Source organism: Megalobrama amblycephala, linkage group LG3 (assembly GCF_018812025.1).
Source record: "Megalobrama amblycephala isolate DHTTF-2021 linkage group LG3, ASM1881202v1, whole genome shotgun sequence".
Classification (NCBI taxonomy): Eukaryota; Metazoa; Chordata; class Actinopteri; order Cypriniformes; family Xenocyprididae; genus Megalobrama; species Megalobrama amblycephala.
The window spans coordinates 7,109,338-7,134,330 of NC_063046.1; the positions used below are offsets into that span (position 1 = coordinate 7,109,338).

Below are 24,993 nucleotides of genomic sequence, written 5' to 3' on the forward strand. Positions count from 1 at the left end.
GGAGAGGCAGGGATATATAGACCAGAAGGGGGGAAATTATCTGTGTATAATTATGTTCATTTAAACAGATGTGCCACTTTCATGGTGCTTAAAACCCAGGGCTGGCACAAACTAAAGTGAAACATACCTAGCTATCCCCCTAAACCGGCTTCATGATACAGGCCCCAGGAGTGGATACCAGCAAAGTCCCTGAGAGCAATGATTTCCATGTGAAGGAGTACCTGACCGACATATGTTTCCCAGCAGGGGTCTTGCTGTGATCTGGTGTTGTACTCATAGAGGATGGTCTGGTTTAGCAGAGCCTGCATTCTCATTGGCTGTCTGGAGGATGTGGTGCTCTTGATAGTGGTCACGCTGTTGTTGAGGTCCAGAAGAGTCATGGTCAGTGTGCTGTTCCTCCGCTCTGTCATATCCGGGACAATGGTAGACAGGTTGTCCTCAGTAGGCTGGGAAATGGTCGCTAGGTACGATGTTGAGTCAGACAGGTTTCCTGGACCCACAGGAATCTAGAATTATTCATACATATGTATGATTTATGTTAGTTTTTTTTATGTTACATTTAATTTTTCTAACTAAAGAATCGTAAATATCTGAATAATTTCATTGCACAGAAATCAATCGTTTGATGTTCAATGAATGTTCAATAAAACATAATATATAACGAAATATTTTATATATAAATATTTATATATATTTTAAATATGAGGGAAGAACAAAAACACTAAACATAAGGTCTTTATCTGACAAAATTAAGAATAATTCTGAAGTGAACTATTCCTTTAAATCAATAGTAAGAAGAGCTAAATAAAAACAAATCTAAATAATCGACTTTTAAGAAAAATATAATAATAATAATAATAATAATTTTATTGTACAACAGAACTGTAAAATGAAAATACTACTATTTATAGCTGTCTTAATTTTTTCATTTTCAAACCAATGAGCTTTTATTTGGACAGAAACCCGCTTCAAGTTTGGAAAGATGACTGGCGCATGTTGCGTTTCCAAATGCATGTTATAAGCAACCCAAACTCAGAGCAGGTGCAGAGATGAAGTTCACGTGGAGCAGCATTTACTGTGAACCGATCTGCTCTGAGACACTAAAGCACTGGATCACGATCAGTGTTGGGTAAGTTACTTCAAAAAAGTAATTAATTACTAATTACATCATCAATGTTGTATTTAAAATAATTTTCTAATTACTCTGTCTGAAAAGTAATTTAATTACTCAATAAGTAACTTATTAATTATTAATTAATCCCTATAAACCTTGACCGGATAGACAATAGAAAGGAAACCCTTTTAATAATTGAAATATGAGTCAAACATGGAATAGTTTAGCCTTTTATAACTTTTTAAAACATTTTAACTTTATTAAAACATATACTATAATACTTTTATTTACTTTATAATACTTCATTTTTTTTGTTTTACTAACAAATAGGGATGTCACTATACCAAAATATATATATATAAAAAAAAAAAAAAAATATATATATATATATATATATATATATATATTTTTTTTTTTCCCCAGGTAGGTCTAATAGTAGTAAGTAAAAATACCACAGAAATTGAATAATCAAATATAAAATAACTCTGCATAGTCATAAGTGTATAAATTAAATATAGATTAATCCTTATTAAAACTTTTCTTTTGTTCTTTGATTATCATTTATAATACAGACAGCCAATAGTAGACAGTAGCATGTTACTAAAACTTAATGGACATGCTGTTCACATTCACATAACCAACACGAATATACGCCAGGACGGGCATTTTGACATAACTGTGTGTGTATTTGAATGTTTATGTGTAATAAACAGCGCAATGTTCTTGCCTACCTGTGACAAAAAAGTGAAGTAATTGGAATATTTCCATTCTGCAAAACAGCCACTTGCTTCTGCTGACATCTTCAGACAGCGACTACGCAGCCAACTGGTGCGAAGTTGCGAACACATGCACAACTACAGCTAACGATTTTAAAGAGGCAGTGTTTTCTTTTACATTTAGATGACAAATTTAGATTTTAAATTCAATATTGCTTTAAACAGAAGTGTTGAACTAATTTACAGTATGTAACGCAAGTACATTATAAGTAACTGTAATTAAATTACCTAAAAAATGAACAGTAATCCCTTACTTTACTTTTTCAGTGGATAAGTAATTTAATTACAGTGACACTTAGTTACTTAGTAATGCGTTACACCCAACACTGATCACTATGGAGTCAAATTAATGCCTTAAAGTTTTGCACAAAAATAAAGTTTTGCAAAAAAAAAAAAAAAAAGAATTGAGCAATAAAAAATGTTTTGCAAACAAAAATAAAGAATTGCAAAATAAAATAACGTAGTGCAAAAAAAAATCAATGACAGCTGTAATTCTATTTTATCTTTGCCACATATTTTTCATGCTCAAACCTACTAAATCATTTGCAACGCTCATTTTATTCTGCGTTTCAGTCAAGCGTGCGCTCACGATACCGGTTTTCCTTTGCGCTGCACTTTTCTGCGCGGTTCTCTTTATGGCACTGGTTTGACGTGGGGGTGGAGTCAAGAAACGGGGGCACGCCCCCGCGAAACACGTCATCGGCAGGAGACGCAGATCGCAACAGAACAGATTAAGCATAGAGACAGAGTGCATTTATTAACCATGTCAAAGAATTATTTCACCTGTCGCCGATTACGTTCCCCTCCAATGCATTTCTTATATTAATATGACCCGTTGCTCTCTGTCTCACTGCCTGTATTCACTTTTGTGTCCTTAAACATTCGTTTTTTGGGGTCGACAGCTTATAAAAACTTATTTCTGGGTTTTTTAGCTTGTTAGTTGTGCATTGTCACACAGCAGCTTTGTTCTGTTTTTTGTAATAAGTCAGAAAAGACAAGAAGGCAGCCTCATGCATTACAAAGTCAGTGGAGACGGTTGGATTGTTTTTCCCCCGGTGGACGTGGTTTTCAGATTATAATAAATGCGCTCTCTCTCTCTATGCTTGATCTGTTCTGTTGCGATCTGCGTCTCCTGCCGATGACGTGTTTCGCGGGGGCGTGCCCCCGTTTCTTGACTCCACCCCCACGTCAAACCAGTGCCATAAAGAGATCCGCACAGAAAAGTGCAGCGCAAAGGAAAACCGGTATCGTGAGCGCACGCTTGACTGAAACGCAGAATAAAATGAGCGTTGCAAATGATTTAGTAGGTTTGAGCATGAAAAATATGTGGCAAAGATAAAATAGGATTACAGCTGTCATTGATTTTTGTAATTGATTATATTTTTATTTTTGCACTACGTTATTTTATTTTGCAATTTATTATTTTTGTTTGCAAAACTTATTTTTTTCTGCTCAATACTTTATTTTTCCTTTGCAATTCTTTATTTTTGTTTGCAAAACATTTTTTTATTGCTCAATTCTTTTTTTTGTTTTGCAAAACTTTAAGGCATTAATTTGACTTCATAGATCATAAGCTCCTCGTGTGTAAAACAACAGAGTGCAGCACTTCACTCTGAAACACAGAGCGCATACATTTATTTAATTAAATCACAGCTTTTGCGGTTTGATTGCGGTTTCGGTTTTATTTTAGTCAATCGTGCAGCCTTAGAGAAAAGGTTGCGAGTTAAACAAGAATATAATTGTGACTCACAGCAGAGCTCATACTGTTGACTTTATCCAGCAGGGCAATAATCAGACTGTAGAGGTTTCCAAGGTACAACACCAGAACTCTAAACAACAAAAAAGGCATATTTCTCTTTTAATAAACAAAATACAAAAGAGGTAGAGTCAAACCAGAGCAATTGCAGTGTTCAAACAGTGATTTTCTTACCTGGCAAGCTGGAAGCGGAGACTGGTTCTTGGGTGGTACATCTCCAACTGGGCGACGAGCTCAAAGGCTGAAGGAGCGATCATTGTGATGAGGGATACCACCACACTCACCTGATGAAGAAACCCACATAAACATCTTCCTCAGATACACAACACACAATCACTAACACTAGATGAAATATATGCATGTGGCAGATGTAAGAAGAAGAAGCAGCAAGAAGAATTAAATAAAAAGATGATGAAAAAGAGGAGGGAAGAGGAAGAAGAACAATTAGATAATAATACTAATAAAAATAAATAAATAATAATATGAAGAAAATTAGACAAATAAGTAGAATTATTAATAATAATAATAATAATAATAATAATAATGATGATAATAAAATAATAATAATAATAATAATAATAATAAAAAATAATAATGAAAAAAAAAAAATAATTGCAAAAGCAAATAAGAAAAGTTAAATAAGTAGATCAATTATTATTATTTAATTATCTACAATATTATTTAATTATCCGCCACATTTATTAGTGCTTATATTCTTCTTATAATTCATTCATTCTTGTTTATATTAATAAATAATAATAATAATAATAATAATAATAATAATAATAATAAATAATAATAAATGTGGCGGATAATTAAATAATATTGAGATGAAGAAAATAAGATGAATAAGGAACAATAATAATTAAATAATAATAAAAATAATAACAATATGAAGAAGTCGAATAAGTAGAAGCATTAAATAATAATAATAATAATAATAATAATAATAATGAGATGAAGAAAATAAGATGAACAAAAATATTAAAGGAGAAGTAGTAGAAGAATTAAATAAGAATAAATAACTAGATGAAAAAAAGTTTGTCAAGACAAACTTTAAGTTGGCTAGAAAAAGTCGGTCCAGAAAGTTTGAAGCAATTTTAAACATTTTCAGTTTTAAAGTTTTAGTTTAGATGATAGATAGATAGATAGATAGATAGATAGATAGATAGATAGATAGATAGATAGATAGATAGATAGATAGAGGTCAGGGTAATCAAGGTGGTTGCTAAGGTACTTGGGGTGGTTACTAAGGTGTTGCTATGCGGTTGCTAAGGTACTCGGGGTGGTTGCTAGGGTGTTGCTATGCAGTTGCTAAGGTATTCTGGGGGGTTGCTAGGGTGTTGCTATGCGGTTGCTAAGGTATTCTGGGTGGTTGCAAGGGTGTTGCTATGCAGTTGCTAGGGTACTCGGACTGGTTTCTAGGATGTTGCCAGGGTGATTTGTGTGGTTGCTAGGTGGTTGCCATGGTGTTCTGGGTGGTTGCTATGTTATTCTGGGTGGTTGCTATGAGATAGATAGATAGATAGATAGATAGATAGATAGATAGATAGATAGATAGACAGCAACAAAAATGTGGCGATTAAGTTAAATGATAATAATAATTAACTAATGATAATAATAATAATAATAATAATAATAATATAAAGAAAATAAGATGAATGAGACAAAATAATAATTAAAGAAAAAGTAGAATAATTAATTAAATAATAACAAATAATAATAATAATAATAATAATAATAAATGAGATGAAGAAAATAAGACAAATGAGAAAAATAAAGTAGAAAATAGAAGAATTAAATAAGAATAAATAAATAACAATAACAATAAAAACTTTAAAATATTAAATAAAAAACAAACAAATAAGTAGAAGAATTAAATAAGAATTAATAAATAATAACAAAAATGTGACAAATAATTAAATAATAATAATGAGGTGAAGAAAATAAGATGAATAAGAAAAAAGAATAATAATAGAAGAAGAAGAATGTATAAATACATGCAATGTATAAAACATAAAATGGTACCTCGTTCTTCTCCCAGAGTGTCAGCTCAGGTTTCTCTTGCTCTAGTTTCTGAGAACGATCCACCACAAAGTAGATGATGTAGATGCTGCCGGCCAATGACAGCAGGACGAGAATGTTCGCCAGAATCCGCAAACTGATCAGTACGGCTCTGTTGGGATAGAAGTGAACTTAATGAGAAAACAGTACAGTCAGATACACCTTTAAACATCTGTCTTTGTCTTTGTAACTGGAGGTTTATTATATAACAAATACTTTAGTTAGGGTGATCAAGATCCTGCATCATCCTGAAAGGGACTTATATTGCGATGATGAACGAATGACAAATGCTAATAATTTTCTAATTAATGGAAATGAACTATTGATTAGTGACTTGCAATTTTTTTATGTGGGAAGAAAGAGGCGATGCGAGAAACCTGAAACTAGCACAACTACGTAGGTAATCGACTGACAGGACAATGGTCAATTATACGGTTTATTGCCATTATACAAAAAGAGATGAGTAATACGAAAACCACATCGTATTATAAGCTGATTTAGTTTATGACTAAAGTGTAGTCAATGCGTAGTTTCCATTGCCAATAAACCCCCAACAAATACCTCAATAAAAGCTTTTCTGACATCATGTTTCTGATTCAGGAGGTTATAAACACTGAATACATGCTTAAGAAATGTCAAGTATCATAACAAGGCTTCTTTCCCCTACTGCTCTAAAATCAGCATTGGCTGAACACTGCAAGCACAGCATCAATAAACAAGCCCTTTCTGCTCTTCATTTCCCAGTTTGCCTGACGTGTTTTATCACAGACAAAAGCAGGTGAGTCATAGTCAAGCACTTCAGAAATGTTCTGTCATCATATTCGAAACTCTACAGAGATATATAAGAAAGTAATCTATAAAAATATCTCATGAAACCTGTCAAGAACATGTCTGGGTTCACATTATTTAATTTGGAGAGTATGCATTCTTTAAAAATGATCATTATAATCCCGTAATGCAATATTTTTAATGAAAAAGCACTGTATTTAATGATAATTACAAACAAACTTTGGGTGCATTTTAGTAATGAGAATACGGTGAATAACGTGCTCAATTGTCCTGAAAATATTGTCATCATTATGCAATAACTAACTAACTAATTTAATAAATAAATAAAACTAGGCTTTGTTTTCTTCATGCAAAATAACTTTTTTTTCTTTTTTAAATTTGTTTCTAGGGTGAAATGTGTCCCGGTTTCGTTAGATTCAACCAAGTTTAGCTATGATAATCTAGACAAAATGTTAGCATAACCCTGTGTGCATATGGGTGTCGCATTCCAGCAAAATAACAATCCGCTTTAATGTGTGAGCAGGTCTGATGGCAATTTAGGTGCAGTCATCCGCCTGCAGTAAAAGGCCGTTTGTATGAAATACGGTGGGATGTTCTCCGTTTCGCATGTTCTGCTGCGATTGCATTGGACGGGGAGGAGATGTGTAAATCAGAGCAGTGTGAGGCAGCATTACAAGCGCTGTGACAACAGCCCCAGATAGAGAGGAACAGCACATCACTGTAAGTCACTTACTGATACCATCATTCCAGTTTTGTTAAACATGCACTTTTGAGAAACTTTGGCGAAAACACTTAGTCAGCACTTAGAGTTTTGTTGATGTGATAATGAAAACACAAATAAAGAAGGAAAAACTTGCAAGCTTGTGTCTTTCTTCTTCTCTTGCTCTTCGACAATGGCCTCCTAAAAAAAAAAAAAGTAGTAATAAAACATTTTTTGGTTAGTTAGCATCCACCATATAATCCAAAACCCATAAAACATTACTCATAATTTCTGCCAAATAGGTACTATATTTACTTCAATAAAGTGTGGTACTGTTATAAAAAAAAGAAAGAAAACGGAAATGATTTTGAAAAGTTAACCAATATGATAACGATATCTAGAAAACAGGACAATGGTCAATATAATACCTATATTATCCAGTTCAATGATCTAATTAAATGAAAATTTTACTTTAACAATCATATTAGCTATTAAAGGTACAATTTGTAAGATATTCACAGTAAAATATCCAAAAACCACTAGGCTAGTGTTATATATTTTGTCCAGCTGATTACTAACAATATCTCTAATGTTTTCAACTACTTGTAAATCATGAGAAAATTCCCATTCTAAACAGTGACACGGGGCAGTGCAGTCGCCTGTCAATGACGTCAGTTACCCTTTGTTACCGCCTTTACTGACGTAGAAACCACATGACAACAGTGTCGTGGACAAATGCGGAAGTAGTGTCTAGCGTCCAGCAAACCACTTGCTTGCTTCAAGCAGTTCCTTATTTACTTCTTGCATGTTTTATGGTGGATTGTGTTACTTATTTATGGAACATAATTACTGTTTACCATCTGCCGCTGGTTCTGTCGACAAGGACAGTTCCCGTAAACATAAGCGTACGGGCCAACCAAACGACCCAAGAAGAGTTTGGGACAAGAGGAGAGAAAGAGCGAGGATCAATACTGGTGTTGCATTTTCTAGATGGAGAGAGCTTCGCGACAAACTTCACCTAGAAAGAGATGCCGATCTCGCTTGTGTTTTACTCGACAGGTGAGCTGTTTTGATTCGTATCTTTACAGAAAACGTATGCCATTATAACGATCAACACGATTAGTATTATGGGGCATACACGCCAAACGCGGGGCAGATCGTGTCTTTGCATTGACTTTGTATGTAATCTACTCGCGCAAATCGTTGAACTTGCGTTTGCTATGTATGCCCAATTATTGTGTTTAAATGTACACGAGTGTATATATTTGTTGAACAAGTGGTAATCGTTTTCATATCATCTGACTAAACAGTAATCAATTAATTTGATAATTTACTGTCAAACTATATTTGCTGTATTGTATTGCAATATAGCATGACGCAATATGTAATGGTGGCATGTGAAAATTGTCTTTTTCAGACACTTACGAAATCCAGTATTGGATAGATTTTGTTAGTTACTGTAGCAGCTACAGTGTAGTTATCATAATTTTACATCATAACCTCACAATAAAAATTGTCCTGTCAATACATATGATACATATGGTAAAGCGGAAGCAGTGCCGGCGATTGTGGCATAATAAAAGTCCCGCTGCTCGTGAGGCGTGTGTTGCGCAATCGCTCCAGCTCCTCGTTCAGCTCCACAACACTCGCTCCTGCTCTGCTTCATACTACAGTAACGTTAATAATCGCATCCATTAACATGTTTTCTTCCCAAGTCCTATTGCACTGTCTGTTGAGGTGGAGACCACATGTCCCAAGATTCCACACTCAAACTTGCCGTCATCAAGCTATGCCTTTGTTTTGAATAGGCCTCTAGCGACCTCTAGCAGACAAAATTATTACATACTGCACCTTTAATATGTAAAAAAACAAAAACGTTTACCATTACTGGTAGAATTGGACACAAACAAGAGCTAAAAGCTACTGGCAAATGCACAAAATGGCCAAATCTTATCGCTGTCATTAGTAGGAAAGTGATGAATTTGAGTGAAAACACAACATTTGTGTATTCACTGAACGATATTCCAAAGAAATATCTGGAATTTAGCATGATACTGATGAGACTCAAATAACATGTTTTCTCTGGGAAATCAGCTCTAAGACTGTATGTCCACCAAAGTGTTTTTTCCAGAGGCTTGCATATTTTTCCAATTGTTTTCAATGGGAGCGCCGCGTTTTAAAACGCCAGGAGCGTAACGAGGCACCAATGAGCACATTCTGCTTGTACAATGTCAACAGATGACAACAAGCATAACAACATAAAATAACAAAATAAGAGCCAGAGCAAATACTTCACCTTGTATCAACATTTTTATATAGAAACAATACAGAAACAAACTACACCGATCAGACATAACAGCGAAGGCTGGTCCGTGTGGTCCGATCCAACAGACGAGCTACTGTAGCTCAAATTGCTCAAGAAGTTAATGCTGGTTCTGATAGAAAGGTGTCAGAATACACAGTGCATCACAGTTTGTTGTGTATGGAGCTGCAGACCAGTCAGGGTGCCCATGCTGACCCCAGTCCACCGCCGAAAGAGCCAACAGTGACACGTGAGCATCAGAACTGGACCACGGAGCAATGGAAGAAGGTGGCCTGGTCTGATGAATCACGTTTTCTTTTACATCACGTGGATGGCCGGGTGCGTGTGCGTCTCTTACCTGGGGAACACATGGCACCAGGATGCACTATGGGAAGAAGGCGAGCCGGCGGAGGCAGTGTGATGCTTTGGGCAATGTTCTGCTGGGAAACCTTGGATTCTGTCATCCATGTGGATGTTACTTTGACACGTACCACCTACCTAAGCATTGCTGCAGACCATGTTCACCCTTTCACAGAAACGGTATTCCCTGGTGGCTGTGGACTCATCGACAGGATAATGCTCCTGCCACAAAGCAAAAATGGTTCAGGACTGGTTTGAGGAGCACAACAGTGAGTTTGAGGTGTTGATTTGGCCTCCAAATTCCCCAGATCTCAATCCAATGGAGCATCTGTGGGATGTGCTGAACAAACAAGTCCGATCCATGGAGGCTCCACCTCGCAGCTTACAGGACTTAAAGGATCTGCTGCTAACATCTTGGTGCAGATACCACAGCACACCTTCAGGGGTCTAGAGTCCATGCCTCGACGGGTCAGGGCTGTTTTGGCAGCAAAAGGGGGACCAACACAATATTAGGAAGGTGGTCATAATGTTATGCCTGATCGGTGTATATGTGAAATGTTGATACAATGTTAAGTATTTGCACTGGTTCTTGTTTTAAATTATTTTGTTCCATTATTATGCTTTTGTTGTCATCTGTTGTCATTGTACAAGCAGAACGTGGTGGTTGGTGGGTGTTGCATTTGTCCCGCCCCTCCTCCACTGTGATTGGACGGCTGGGTACAAAGGTCGGCCGGAACCGAGAACATTTCCTATAACACTAGATATACCTGTACATCAGAATAAGAATGGCATCTACGCTAATATCTGTCTCTCTGCTTATCCTGAGGTTTTCCGGGTGCTGGATCCAGGCCGTATCCAGATCAGATGGAGAACCTGTGTCTGGACCTGACTACAACGTAGCCCAGGAGACAATGGGCCTACAGATCCAGTTCTGGCTGCATCTATAATTCAGATTTTTAATCCCCGTATCCGCTTACATATATTTATATATAATCTATTTTTAATCTCTATAATAAAAATGTATAACTATCTTCCAAGGGGTTTTTTCCCCTCCTAGGACTTTTTTCCCAGTGTTAGCACGCTGGGTTTTTCTCCTAGGGGGGTTTTTCCACCCCTGGGAGTCAGCCGACATTGGCTTAATGTAGCACCATCTTGTATATGTTACATATTACCACGCTTGTTTGTACAGCTCATTTTTAACCACTTCCCTTTTTTCTGTGCTTCTAATATGTAAAGCTGCTTTGAAACAATTACCAATTGTAAAAGTGCTATATAAATAAATTTGACTTGACTTGACTTGACAAAGTGACAGTAATGAGCACTGCATTTTAACCAAAGTTGAACATTCTTCAGCTGTCTGCGACCAGTAAAAAATTAAATAGACGCTCAACGCCTCGTTATGCTCCTTGCATTTCAAAAATGTGACGCTCCAATTGAAAACAACTGGAAAAATGTGCTAGCCTCAGGAAAAAATGCTTTGTTGGACACACAGCCTAATAGTGGAACATAAACCAATGCTGAGCTGAATTAAAACAGGATGATTATTGAGAACTGAATCAAGGACAGATTTTGTTTTTTTTTTCGGTCTGTTGGATGTAGGAGACGCTCACCCTGATGCTATTGACGATGGCTGCCCCTTTACTCTCGGCCGCCTCTGGGTTCCCGATCAGGTAGTCCCATGCACAGAAGACACGCCAGCAGAAAGTGTAATTCTCCTCGGAGGCGCCGGCTAAACTCGTGCGGGAGTTTTTAGCCATTCTGATAGAAAACAGCATATGAAGCTGCATTATGGAACTTGTAAGTGGTTATTTTTCCAAGGAACACAAATGGAGCCAAATAATTTTAATGCAGGTATTTTGCATACCAGAGTTTATACCAGAGACCACGACTGCATAAAAATGACCACATGGCCTTAAATGACTTAAAAACACTATAAATGTAGTCCAGGTCAACGAGATATTTGGTAAACCAGCTTCAACAGAAAATCCACACCTTGGTTAGTTAAAGGGGACTTATTATGCCCCTTTTTACAAGATTGTAAAATAAGTCTCTGGTGTCCACAGAGTGTGTATGTGAAGTTTTAGCACAAAATACCCCACAGATCATTTTTATAACGTGTTAAAACTGCTATTTTTTGTGGGGTGAGCAAAAACTATGCGTTTTTATGTGTCCTTTTAAATGCAAATGAGCTGCTGCTCTCAGCCCCCTTTCAAGAAGAGGGCGGAGCTTCAAGAGCTTGTGTTCCGGCAGAACGCCAACAACAAAACAGGACAATCTCACGCACTGAAAATGTCAGAAACTGTCAGTAGCTGTGTTTCAGAATCAACCTTTATGAAAATCCATTATAGGCTGATTGTTTTCACATACTGCGGACACACATCAGTGTTCAAACACCTTTTGCATAATAGGTCCCCTTTAAAGTCATGGCTTGGATTATCAGGGAATGCATGAACTGAAAAATCGTACAGCTTGATGTGAATGTAAGCTAATCAGCGATTTCAAGCAAAACATTTTTCTAGTGGTGATTACTTTCTTAACAAAGTGATGAAGCTGTAGGCAAAAACTGCCATCCCAACCAGAAAATAGGCCAAGGGTAGTCTGTAGCCAGCACTGCCGATTTTACGCACATTGCCGTAGTAGCCGTAAAAAAGCACAGAGTATTGTAGATATCCCTGCAACACAGACATGGAACAAAACCACAAAGTGGCAGATTGCACATCACAAATAAATCAATTGCAATTAAATCTCTACGTTACACAGATAATATGTACAGCATATTGGTAAAGCAGTAAAAAAGAGAGATAATAGTCTTGCCCCCAGTGACCAGATGGTGTCCAGATCTTGTGCGGAAGAAAGGTGCTCCTTGGGAATGGTCTTGCTGCGGGTGGTACCAAATGGAGCACCGGCCAGGAGCTGATTGGACAGATTGGAGAGACAGAGGGAATGATAGAGGACAAAAGATCATACCTGAGCAGAAATTGCTGTACCGGGAGTGAAATAAATCTAACCATATTTTTCATTTCCAGGCCTAAAAATGGCCTTGGGTAGTTTCAATGAAAAATGTTGTCTACAAATAATGTATGAACCCACAGCAGCATTTAAATATCTGTGCATGCATTCTGAAATAATAATAAAGGAGAATAACGTCATATATAACGCTCAGACACTTGGTCGGGATTTGTCGGATCGATACATTAACCCTGTCGGCATCTGTTGGAGTTGAATGTTATAAAAAAAAAAAAAAATATATATATATATATATATATATATATATATTTTTCACATATTTGACATCGACTCTCTTCCCAGTCTGTCAGTAACACTCTGTCTAGCTCCTGTCTCTATGAAGCCCCTCCTTCTGCAAAGTGCAATGTGCTCTGATTGGTTGGCTGGATCAGTATGTTGCGATTGGTCAACCGCTTTCAGTGTGTTTGAGAAATGTTACGCTCTTTTCTATAAGTGCGAGTTTCATCACACTACTAACACAACTCAACCAGGCCCTGCCCCTTTATTTTGCGTATGCCCTGGACTTTGTACTTCATTCAATAGATAGAACTGTGTCACAATATTCCTAATTTAAAGGGGTCATGGACTGTGTTGTTTTATTATGATGTTTCCTGGGGTGCACTTATAATGATAGAATGATTTTTACATCAAAAATGGTTAAAATTTAGAAATAAAATGCATTTTTCCTACCCTGATTTTATCCCTCTGGTTTGAACGCTCTGTTTTAAGGGGCGTGTCTGCTGTGAGACTTCAGTGTAAACGCCCACTGCTGTGATTTCCATTTTAAATAGATAAGTATTACTCTCTCGAAAACTTTGTTTTTACTATTACAGCTCTCAAGGTTAACTAACCATAAAAAAAAGTGTTGCATTACATTAAGATCTATGGCATTATATTTAGATCGTGGCATGAAAGGTTGCAGTGATGAACATTGTAGTCGATCACAGACATGTTGTTGATCTCATGAAAGCAGTGATCTCGTCATTGCAACTCAATTTCTGCACACTAACGAATGCTTTCATCATAACCAACAGTGCAAACTTGATGTAACTAAGAGATTCGTTGAATAAAACGGGAGTTTTGCCGCGAGTCCAGAACTCAGTCACTGATAAACTCATACTGTTTGATTGACAGCTCCAGCGATTGTAAAGGGAGCTGTCTTTGATCGCTTTCTATATATATATATATAATTTAATCACCGTTTAAATAACAGATTATTTTTACAAGAAACAACGTGAAGTTGAGTGTTTAGTCACTGGTTTGATTTACTGACACATAGACAAAGAACATCTGACTGTACATGAATCATTAATATCAGATCAGGCATTAGAATTAACACAGTAAGTAACATGTTGTTGCATTACTGTCGAGTTCATATAATAAAAGTCTGTTTGCAAAGCCTGTGATGAAATGCGATTGATTTACCAAAGAATCCACAGTGAAATGTAGCAAATACTAATAAATAAAGCTCAACTGAGACATTCACATTGTTGAAAATAAATAACCATATTCCTAGCATTGGGATCCTTTGAAAGGTAATGTTATTTTAATCCTGTATCGCTCTTCTCTCCTCCTCATCTCGCTAGCACACCAGTGGGTGGGGCTAACATTGCAATGATGAAGTAGGCGTTGATTTCTTCTGCAAAGGTGGCGTTACACCTACCTATGACATAGATAGGCACATTCCAAGATGAGTCGTTCGCTGGGCCTGGTGTCTATAAAAGCTTTTATTGGACTAACAAGGAGGTTTTCAGTTCTGAGACTTACAGGATATGATGACCTCTTACATATCAAAAGCTCAAGGAAAAGTTGATTTCTCAATTCATGACCCCTTTAAATAATTCCCACCCAAGGCATACGTCATATGCACAATAATATGCACACATGTAGGCTACTTTTATTTGTATGTCTAATATGTCGAAAATATGTCGAGTTACATGAATCACGTAGCCTAAAAGCATATTTACAATTCAAAACGGCCATATTTGAGAAAAAAGTCGAGCAGTTTGCATCACTGGAGGTTACTGTGTAATTTTGGGGGGGCAAGGTTTGGGGGCAATTTGGCCAATTCTAATTATTGGGTCAGTGTTTATGGCCCTGCTTTTAAAAATGAATGCAGTGCATACAAACCTCAGGCAGCACAATAAAGGCTCCAGTCATAATAGTGAGAACTATATTGATCCCAAACAGCCACCGTAGGAATATGAAGTAAGATGCCACTCCTGATCCAAAATGACCTTCAAAAACAACATATATAGTATATTTAATGCAGTTATTTTCTACCTGATCTGACCCTTAAAATACTTGTAGGTGTAACCTAGTAGGGTTATATTTATTCAGTCTAATTAAATTATATATTAGTACTTTAATCACACTACTTAATCTAGATAGTTTCTACATAGATGCACATTTTAGGTTACCTGACAAAATATATTTTCTACAGTGAATATGCCTAATACATTTACCATGACAGGATACTAACTTTCAATCTTTTTAATCCTCATCTCCCAGGGAATGAACAGAACAACAATGTTGTAGAGGACTCTTGAAATCTTCTTCAGCAACTGCAAACAAACATGTACAATCACATGAGAACACATACAACAGTTAGATAAAACGTACACATAAGCAAATGTTAGGATAGTTTGTAGACAGAAGAGTCCACAAATAAATAAAGATTCAATGCTGAAAGACCTGTGAGACCTGAGTTCTCATGTATAAGGATAGTGAGATCGTAATTTGTTAAATCAATGTGCATGAATATCTGATTTTCTATCTGCCATGAAAGCCATAATCAGAATTAATAATTCACCATCAAATCCACTTGCTAAAAAGTCAATTAATTTTAATGGTGCTTGGGCAGCCTTGGCGAATGCCATTGGACATTTTAATTAAACCAGGCTATAACAACAGGCCATAAATTTGAGTGCAGCGTCTGTGAGCAGATGAGGAGCACCGCTGAAGCAGAGACACGCAGAACCTTAACCGGAATCTCACAAACACAGCTGATGAAAAAAACTGAAAGAAAAAAGGAGAGAAGCTATAACATGAAAAAGACAAAAGCAGTTTAGATAGAACTATAGATAGATAGATAGATAGATAAAAGGACAGACAGAACGACAGACAGATCGGTCAGTAATCCCAACAGCAGTCATGGGGTAGTCTGCTGAATTGATAGTTGTCCAGAAGACGATCATCAAGACCCTCTACAATGAGGGTAAGCCACAGAGGGTCATTGCTGAAAGAGCTGTTCACAGAGTGCTGTGCCAAAGCATATTCATGGAAAGTTGACTGGAAAATAGAAGTGAGGTAGGAAAAGGTGTTCAAGTGAAAGGAATGACAGCAGGCTTGAGAAGATTGTCAGGCGAAGCTGATTTAAGAACTTAGGAGAGATTCAAAAGGAGTGGACTGAAGCTGGAGTCAGTGCATCAAGAGCCACCACACACAGACGTGTTCAGGAAATGGGCTACAACCGTCACATTCCACGTACCAAGCCACTTCTGAACGAAAGACAACACCAGAAGCGTCTTACCTGGGCTAAGGAGAAAAAGAACTGGACTGTTGCTCAGTGGTCCAAAGTCCTCTTTTCAGATGAAAGTAAATTTTGCATTTCATTTGGAAATCAAGGTCCCAGAGTCTGGAGGAAGAGTGGAGAAGCACAGAAACCATGTTGGTTGAAGTCCAGTGTAAAGTTTCCACAGTCAGTGATGATTTGGGCTGCCATGTCATCTGCTGGTGTCGGTCCACTGTGTTTTCTGAAGTCCACAGTCAACGCAGCCGTCTACCAGGAAATTTTAGAGCACTTCTTGCTTCCCTCTGCTGACAAGCTTTATGGAGATGCTGATTTCATTTTCCAGCAGGACTTGGCAACTGCCCACACTGCCAAAGGTACCAAAAGCTGGTTCAATGACCATGATGTTACTTGTGCTTGATTGGCCAACAAACTCGCCTGACCTGAAGATGAGAGACACCAGACCCAACAATGCAGATGACCTGAAGGCCGCTATCAAAGCAACCTGGGCTTCCATTATACCTGAGGATATGGTATGCCACGCCGCATTGATGCAGTAATTCATACAAAAGACAAGTATTGAGTGCATAGAAATGAACATACTTTTCAGAAGTCTGACATTTCTGCTTAAAATGTCCTTTTGTTATTGATCTATTGAGATCAAATTGAATTGGTGGGTTTTTGTTAAATGTGAGCCAAATTCATCACAATTAAAAGAACCAAAGACTTAAAGTACTTCAGTCTGTGTGCACTGAATTTATTTAATACACGAGTTCCACAATTTGAGTTGAATTACTGAAATAAATGAACTTTTCTTCGACATTCCAATTTCTTGAGATGCACCAGTAGATAGAAAGACAGATAGATAGATAAGACAGATAGAGATAGAATGATAGACAGAACGACAGACAAGACAGATAAGACAGGTAGATAGATAGATAGATAGATAGATACATAGATACATAGATACATAGATGACAGACAGACCAATAGCAATACTTGCACTAAAAAAACCCATCAATAATGCTCTAAGCTACATGCACAACTTGTTCAGATACTGTATACTGCCAATAAAAAAGGTGAACAATATAATAAAAAAAAAAAAAAACGAAAACGAAAACACTGAACACAGTGAACACAAATTCTGTAGATAAAAGGTTGCACAAAACATACATCTGCCCCAGCTGCCTGGTACCCTCGTGTCCTGGTCAGTCTGCCCTCATACTTCAGAACAATCTCTCTGGCTTGCCTGAAACACACACAAATACACTGAGCTTCAGCGATCTACACCATATCCTGCTGCAGACTGACAGCTGTGGGTGGTGACAGTGAAGGCATTAATAGAAGGCTTTCCTGTTCTGTGAACCTGAACTCTAGCACACTTTCTTAATATTTGCATTTCATAGATGCTTTACCCATTAACAGTAGCACTTCATCGGTTTCTTTATTAATAAAAACAAAACACCATAAATTCAATGGCAACATAATAGAGGAATCAAACAACTTCAGATGGAAAATTGATTTCTGGGGGTGGGTGGGGGTGTATGTAATCATGGGCGCTCACCCAAAGATGATGGGGACACTCATAAAATGTAGCATGCATCTCTTCCGTGCACCATCAGGCATAAACCTGTCAGTTATTTTAAGTAACTTTAAAGATATGTGCTAATAAAAGCATTAGTTGTATAATCATAATTTTTTAGACAATAGGGTGGATGTAAACATTCAGAACCCCTGAAATAAATACTAAAAGCTTATGTTGATAACTGACATGCGCTGCTCCATTCCATCGAAATATATTTTAAACATTATTTAAGTAATAATTTTAATCAGACATTAAAAGCAGCTGCATTGCATTGTACAATATGTTGGCAAGGCTTTTCCAGAAGCATACAGAAATGTTCTCTTGCCGTAACATTTGTGCATCCTCGCCCAAAGAAGCTGCAGTAATCCGTACCCAGTAAAATGAGAAACTGCTGGTCAGGCTAATGAAACAATTACTCAGCCAATTTAGTTTGTTCTCCAGGCATCATGTTGTAAATATGGCGGACGCATTCAAGCAGTGAAAGTTAATTGTTATTTACCTTACGGGTTTAATGCACAGATGCTTTCCTCGGCCATTATCATCACTTTCAAACATTTTGGAATACCGTTTCTAAGAAGAATAATGGCTGTAATGGGGTCAAATAATAATCTTAAAAATAAATAATGCTTATTTCTTGTCATTATTCCTACTTATGTATTAAATCCAACTCTCTAGCATCACAGGCTTTCTATTGGCCTCAACTCAAAAATACCTTTACAGCACATTATACTGTATATCAAGAAACTGAAACATTCTACGCCCACTTTTTGGCCTTATAAATGCTGAACTTATAAATATTTTATCTTTTTTATCTTGTTCCACTAGAGAACAATACAACTTTATGATCTGTAATAATTATATACAAGATGTGCAGAAATTCTGATTATATTTTCTTGGTGGGGTCTTACTTGAGCACTTTTAGCTTGCGTCTGATTGGCCAGGGTTTGGTTCGGATGTTGGCGATGATTTCCTTCTGAAGCTGAATGTTCTGGAACATCTCCTCTGGATCATTACTGTCCACTCTCTCTCCATCCTTATCCTCATCATCAGATGCTCTGAAACACAGCCAAAGATCAATATTCACTTTCATTAATCTGACAGTAACATAGTAACATTTGATTTTTATTTGTGCAGCACATAATAAAACTGTTGCTTTAAGTGGTATGAAAAAAGAATATGAAAAATACAAGTGTATGCAGAAACAATACATATACATGCAAACAATACACACACACATATTGTATTATATATATACATATATATATATATATATATATACTGTTTATGTCAATGCATAATGCTTGATACACGTGCACACACACGCATAAATATATATATATATATATACACATATATACACACACACATATATATATATATATATATATATATATATATATATATATATATATATATATATATATATATGCACACATATATAATTTTTAACATTAGTTGATTCTTTAACTAACATAAACTAACAATGAGCAATACATTTTGTACAATATTTATTAATCTTTGTTAATATTAGTTAATAAAAATCGATTAACATTAACTAATGTTAACAAATACAATGTTTGGTTTTAATAATATATTAGTAAACGTTGAAACTAACATTACCTAAGATTAAACTAATGAAACCTTATTATAAAGTGTTACTATATACACACACACACACACACACAGTTATTTTTCATGATCATGCTATAATTATAATATGACATTATCATTATTATTTGTTTATTAAAGTACATTACTACACTTACTCTTATTAAAAAAATAAATGGTTAAATGTAAATCAATTAATTTTATTTGATATTCCAATATACATAAACACACTTTGGAGGATGAAGGTGAACTGGATTCATAACCCTCCAACTGTGTGTGTATATATATATATATATATATATATCTACACACACACACACACAAGTAACATGCAATGTGCATCATATCAATTCCTTGTATTATGGAAATCAGACTAACAATTCTGAATCATTATGGTTTACAAGAATTTATACAGATAAATTGATATAAATTCTTAAATGTATAAATATATGAACATTACTTTTAAAAGAAATATTACTGTTCCACTGCAAAGCATATATATTCCTAATAAAGACTGAATTCTCTAGTCTACAAGTGTCATGTGCGAAATAAGGCAATGCAATTTACAGTACAAAAAAATAAATTGAGTCAGATTTGGTCAAAAAGCCAACTTACCCATTATCGTCTTGATAAGGGGAATAAATCCTTTTGGAATTCTTTCTTATGCTCTTGTGCCGCTTGGAGGATATCAGGGGTCTGGTTATTGTTGCTGGTTCTGCCATTTCACTCATTTCCCAGCATTAAAACTTTCTGCAGTCTTTAGTGAGCATGTGTCCCATCTGTAGGAGTTCTCCTGTGAGGGTGTTGCTGATGGGACTCTGGGGGGAGCAGAACGAGGAGTGCTACCTGCCTGATTGGATCCTGCTGAAGCGCTGCATAAGCCCCTCCACCAGAGGAGTTTAAGCTCAGACAATCACTCCAGTGACAGCTGTACTGGCTTCTTAAAGGGACAGTGTGAGAGCAGCAACCTGGCAATGAATGCACATGCTTCTGTACAAAGTGATTCAAACAAGAGAGTAGATGTAAACACTATTCTGAGACCTCTATACAAATATTATACAACATTATTATTATTATTATTTTTTTTTTTAACTCACCCCCATGTTGTTCTTTCTAAAGCAGAATGTCTGAGCTTCTGCTTGTCACACAATAAAAGTGAATGGGACAAATGGGACAAAAGCAAGCAGCATAAAATTATCATCACAGTACTTGTGCGCTATATTCTGATACCATACAATAACATTTTTGAATTTTTTAAACTTAAATATTAAGTAAATAAGTCATTATTCACTCAAAACAAGTAGTATAAATTCATCAATACAATAGTTCATACTGTTTGTGTGCTATATTCTGATGACATACAATACCATTGTGCCATTTTTAAAGGTGTCCTTGATTATGATTTCACTTCTTTTTTTTTTTACTTCAGTTAGTGTTTAATGTTGCTGTTTGAGCATAAACAACATCTGCAAAGTTACGACGCTCAAAGTTCAATGCAAAGGGAGATATTTCACTTTTTAAGGACTACAACGAGCTTCTTCCCGGGTTGGTGACATCACGAACCCTAAAGTCCAGTAGCCCCGCCCACTGATTCGAGCACGACAAGTAGTAGTAGGTAAATATCAGATGTGACACTAACACTGGATCAAGCAACTAAGCAATGAACATGCCATTGAAGAGTGCAAAATGTTGTGTAGTGTCAGGTTGTGGAAAAACACAGTAGCTACATTGGATTTGCAGAGAGCCTGAAATTAAAAATACGATGCTGTGCCTTCTATATTGGATTCGACAGGAAGCACGCAACACACTTATCAGAGTAAAAATATTTCTACTGTGTCACTATATTGCTTTGCTACAGATCGCTTGATATGTATGGATTATGTGTATACATGTCTAACCAAACTCACCAGTGATTTCTGATATGCAATGATTCATACAGGCCTACAGTCAGATGTTTACGTCTCAAAATCGTTTATTGTCAGTAAATCAAACCAGTGACTAAACGATCAACTTCCCATAGTTTCTCTTAGTAGGACAAAAATAATCTGTTATTTAAACGGTGATTAAATTATATAAAGAAAGCGATCAAAGAACGTTCCCTTTACAGTCGCTGGAGCTGTCAATCAAACAGTCTGGACTCTCACCAAAACTCCCGTTATATTAAAAAAAATCTCTTATTTACATTGTGTTTGCACTGTTAGTTATGATGAAAGCATTCGTTAGTATGCAGAAATCGAGTTACAATGACGAGATCACTGCTTTCATGAGATCAACAACATGTCTGTGATCGGCTACAATGTTCATCACCGCAACCTTTTATGCCACAATCTAAATATAATGCTATAATCAACACTTTTCATGATTAGTAAACCTCAAGAGCTGTAATAGTAAAAACATGCTAAAAGTTTTTGAGAGAGTAATACTTAGCTATTTCATATGCAAAGGTGTCAGCCAATCACAGCAGAGTGGGCGTTTACACTGAAGTCTCACAGCAGACACGCCCCTTAAAACAGAGCGTTCAAAACAGAGGGCTAAAATCAGGTAGGAAAAATACCTTTCATTTCTAAATTATGACAATTATTGATGTAAAAATCGCAGTTCATGACCCCTTTAAGACATTCATACGTTTAAGTCATTACCCAGCTAACAGGGAACGTTCTCAGGATTTAAGCTAATGTTGTGGTTATAAGCAAACAGTACTGTAATGTTAATAGAACATTTGGTCATTGGTCTTTATTACTGTTCTCAAAACGTTAGCACAAAAACATTTATACATCGCTCATGGAACTTTTTTTATTGAAATGTTTTAGTTGGATGTTCGCCTAATGTTTTTTTTGTTGTTGTTTTTTTTATGTTACTAATTGTTTCCGAATGTGTCGTCATGAGCCACAGGGTTTAATTTGAATTTGTCTATGCATGTTTTTTGACTCTTATAAATTGTGTTACCATTGACACGTATTATAAGACTGACAGACGGCAACGGTTGGAGTTAAAAATCATCATTTATGTTCTACTGAAGAAACAAAGTCACCTACATCTTGGATGCCCTGGGGGTAAGCAGATAAAAATGTTCATTTTTGGGTGAACTATCCCTTTAAATGTTCCCTTAACATTTGAGTGACCAGGGAAAAATGTTTTTTAAAAAAAATATTGAAAAGAAAAATGGATGTTTTGAACATTCAGAAATGACTTTTTGTTTTTTGCAAATTAATGGTAACGTTATCAAAATGTTCTTAGAACATATTTTTGTTAGCTTTTCACTCATAACCTTCCCCTCTGCAGTAGCTCTTAAATCTCATTTGTCATGTTTATCCAAGTTGCAACGTCGCAATCAAGAGACATGAGATGATGCCAAACCTCTAAATATGTCATTTTTTAAACTGCACACCAACACAAACACTCCCATTCCTTTAAACATCCTACTTTAAATGAAATTTTCAAGGTCCCCCGGGAAACCCACAGACATACTAGATTTTCAATTTTTCTCTTGACACTAGTTAGTGTTCTGTGCTGTGATCATTCACTTTAATTTACTCTGGAGTTTTGTCTGAGCGGCAATAAACCAGCAGATAATATACCTGAAAAATGCACACTGAATTTTAAGTAGGCACACATGGGCGAATTTCCAGTTTTCCTTATAAAGTGGCCTTAGAGTATACTGAAATTAAACAACAGTCACGTACAAGGAAAATAAATGTCCCCTCTTGTGAAAGAAAAAAGGCCCATTGTAGCTCAATATTACAATGTGCCATATGTAACTCTAGCTCACCACTCTCACTTTTCCATAAGCAGAAGTCTAATTTAGACTCTTTTATAGGACACATCAGGAAAAAGGCCTATTCCAGGAAAAATCACTCGGCCCATGTAGAACACCAAAGTGTTCTAAAGTGCTATTTTTAATATCAGAATCAGAAAGAGATTTATTGTTAAGTACATTTGCACACACAAGGAATTTGTTTTAGTCACAGAAGCAGCTTCCAGTGCACAGAGACAACAACAGTACACAGATAGTAAAGTAATAATAAAGATATGTGAATAACACAGGCATGTGACGGTATCAAATTTTCATGTCACGATAATTGTTGAAGCTTTTATCACGGTATACGGTATTATCACAATATTGAAATAAGTTGCAAAAAGTGTGTTGGAGTACTATAACAGGTTTAATAAATAATAAAAAAAAATCTGAAAAATTCTGAACATTTAAATACAATAAAACAAGAAACAAAATTTATAAAAGTAAAAATACAAAATAATTATAAAGAACAATAGGTGACACTTTACAATAAGGTCCCATTAGATAATGTTAGTTAATGCATTAACTTACAATGAACGATAGTTGTGGAGAAGTTATTATTCTTTGTCGGGAGGCGGGATTTATCGTGTGAACCAATCACATCCAATCATAGCGCGATAGAAGACACTGCCTCCTCTCATGTAACTTTCCCCCATTCATTCTCAATTACCCCCCACTAAACCCAGCGTACGCTTTAGGGGATCTGTTAAAAGTCAATGGGCTCAGGGGAGGCAAGACGGACATGGACTCCTGCTGTAACTTTACCTGCGGGTGTCGCTGTTAGACAGTGTTACTTCAGAAAAGCGAGTGATTTATACACATTTTGTAATATTTGCGTAGTTTTATTTTTGTAATATTTATTTTTTTCTCATCCTGTCTCTCGAGGAGATGCTGCCTCCTCAATATTCTGATTATTAAAAATTAATTCCTCATTAATTTTCATTATTCTGATTATTCGCTAAGAACTGTGGTTATTTTTACCCCATATAGTAGGCGTGTTATTGGCCACTGTTTTAATCTACTTATGTCAAATGCAAAACACATTTCTATGGACATACTGGATTTTTTAGGTGACATCCCTAAAAATGTTTTCATTTCAATGTTTTTGACCATCAATATAATGCAATATTGACTAAATCTCATTATAATTACATTAAGAGGGTGCATGTGAGGAAAATACCTTTTTTTTTTAGCAATCTTTCTGCTCTGCACTCTGTGTTTTTATTAGCTACAGCCTACAGCACACTAAATTATGTGATAAAAATTTGGTGCATGAGCACTGTGCAGTCCTATTGTTACAAGCGGAAATTAATTAAATTAAATCCAGAGTACAGTTTTATTAGGCCTTTGTTAATGTTCTCTCATTATGTTCATTCTCTTATTCCATAGAATGCATGCAGACTTTTAAGGCCCGTTCACTCAAAGGAAGATAACTGTAAAGATAACTATAATGATAACCAATGTTGGGGAAAGTTACTTTTGAAAGTAATGCATTACAATATTGCGTTACTCCCTAAAAAAGTAACTAATTTCGTCATTTAGTTACTTTTTATGAAAAGTAATGCGTAATAACAACAAAAAGGTTACATTTTTGTCAAATGTTAAGGCCCTTTCAGACCAAAAGTG

General features: G+C 36.0%; 1 protein-coding gene across 3 annotated transcripts in view; it reads right to left on the minus strand.

Moving 5' to 3' along the window:
* Positions 1-24,993, minus strand: part of LOC125264397 (transmembrane channel-like protein 3) — a 50,410-nt gene that overhangs the window by 24,054 nt on the left and 1,363 nt on the right. For all 3 annotated transcript variants that reach the window (XR_007184076.1, XM_048183668.1, XM_048183667.1), the window contains 14 exons: positions 20,669-20,706; positions 20,187-20,561; positions 18,872-19,018; positions 17,552-17,627; positions 15,350-15,431; positions 14,998-15,104; positions 12,676-12,774; positions 12,391-12,533; positions 11,472-11,619; positions 7,357-7,400; positions 5,675-5,822; positions 3,821-3,930; positions 3,641-3,719; positions 222-506 (listed from right to left, as the gene is read on the minus strand). Coding sequence is in view for 2 of the 3 variants with exons in the window: in XM_048183668.1 (XP_048039625.1) it covers positions 222-506; positions 3,641-3,719; positions 3,821-3,930; positions 5,675-5,822; positions 7,357-7,400; positions 11,472-11,619; positions 12,391-12,533; positions 12,676-12,774; positions 14,998-15,104; positions 15,350-15,431; positions 17,552-17,627; positions 18,872-19,018; positions 20,187-20,302 (1,584 nt within the window). In the remaining variant the exon portion in view is untranslated. The remainder of the gene's footprint in view (positions 1-221; positions 507-3,640; positions 3,720-3,820; positions 3,931-5,674; positions 5,823-7,356; positions 7,401-11,471; positions 11,620-12,390; positions 12,534-12,675; positions 12,775-14,997; positions 15,105-15,349; positions 15,432-17,551; positions 17,628-18,871; positions 19,019-20,186; positions 20,562-20,668; positions 20,707-24,993) is intronic.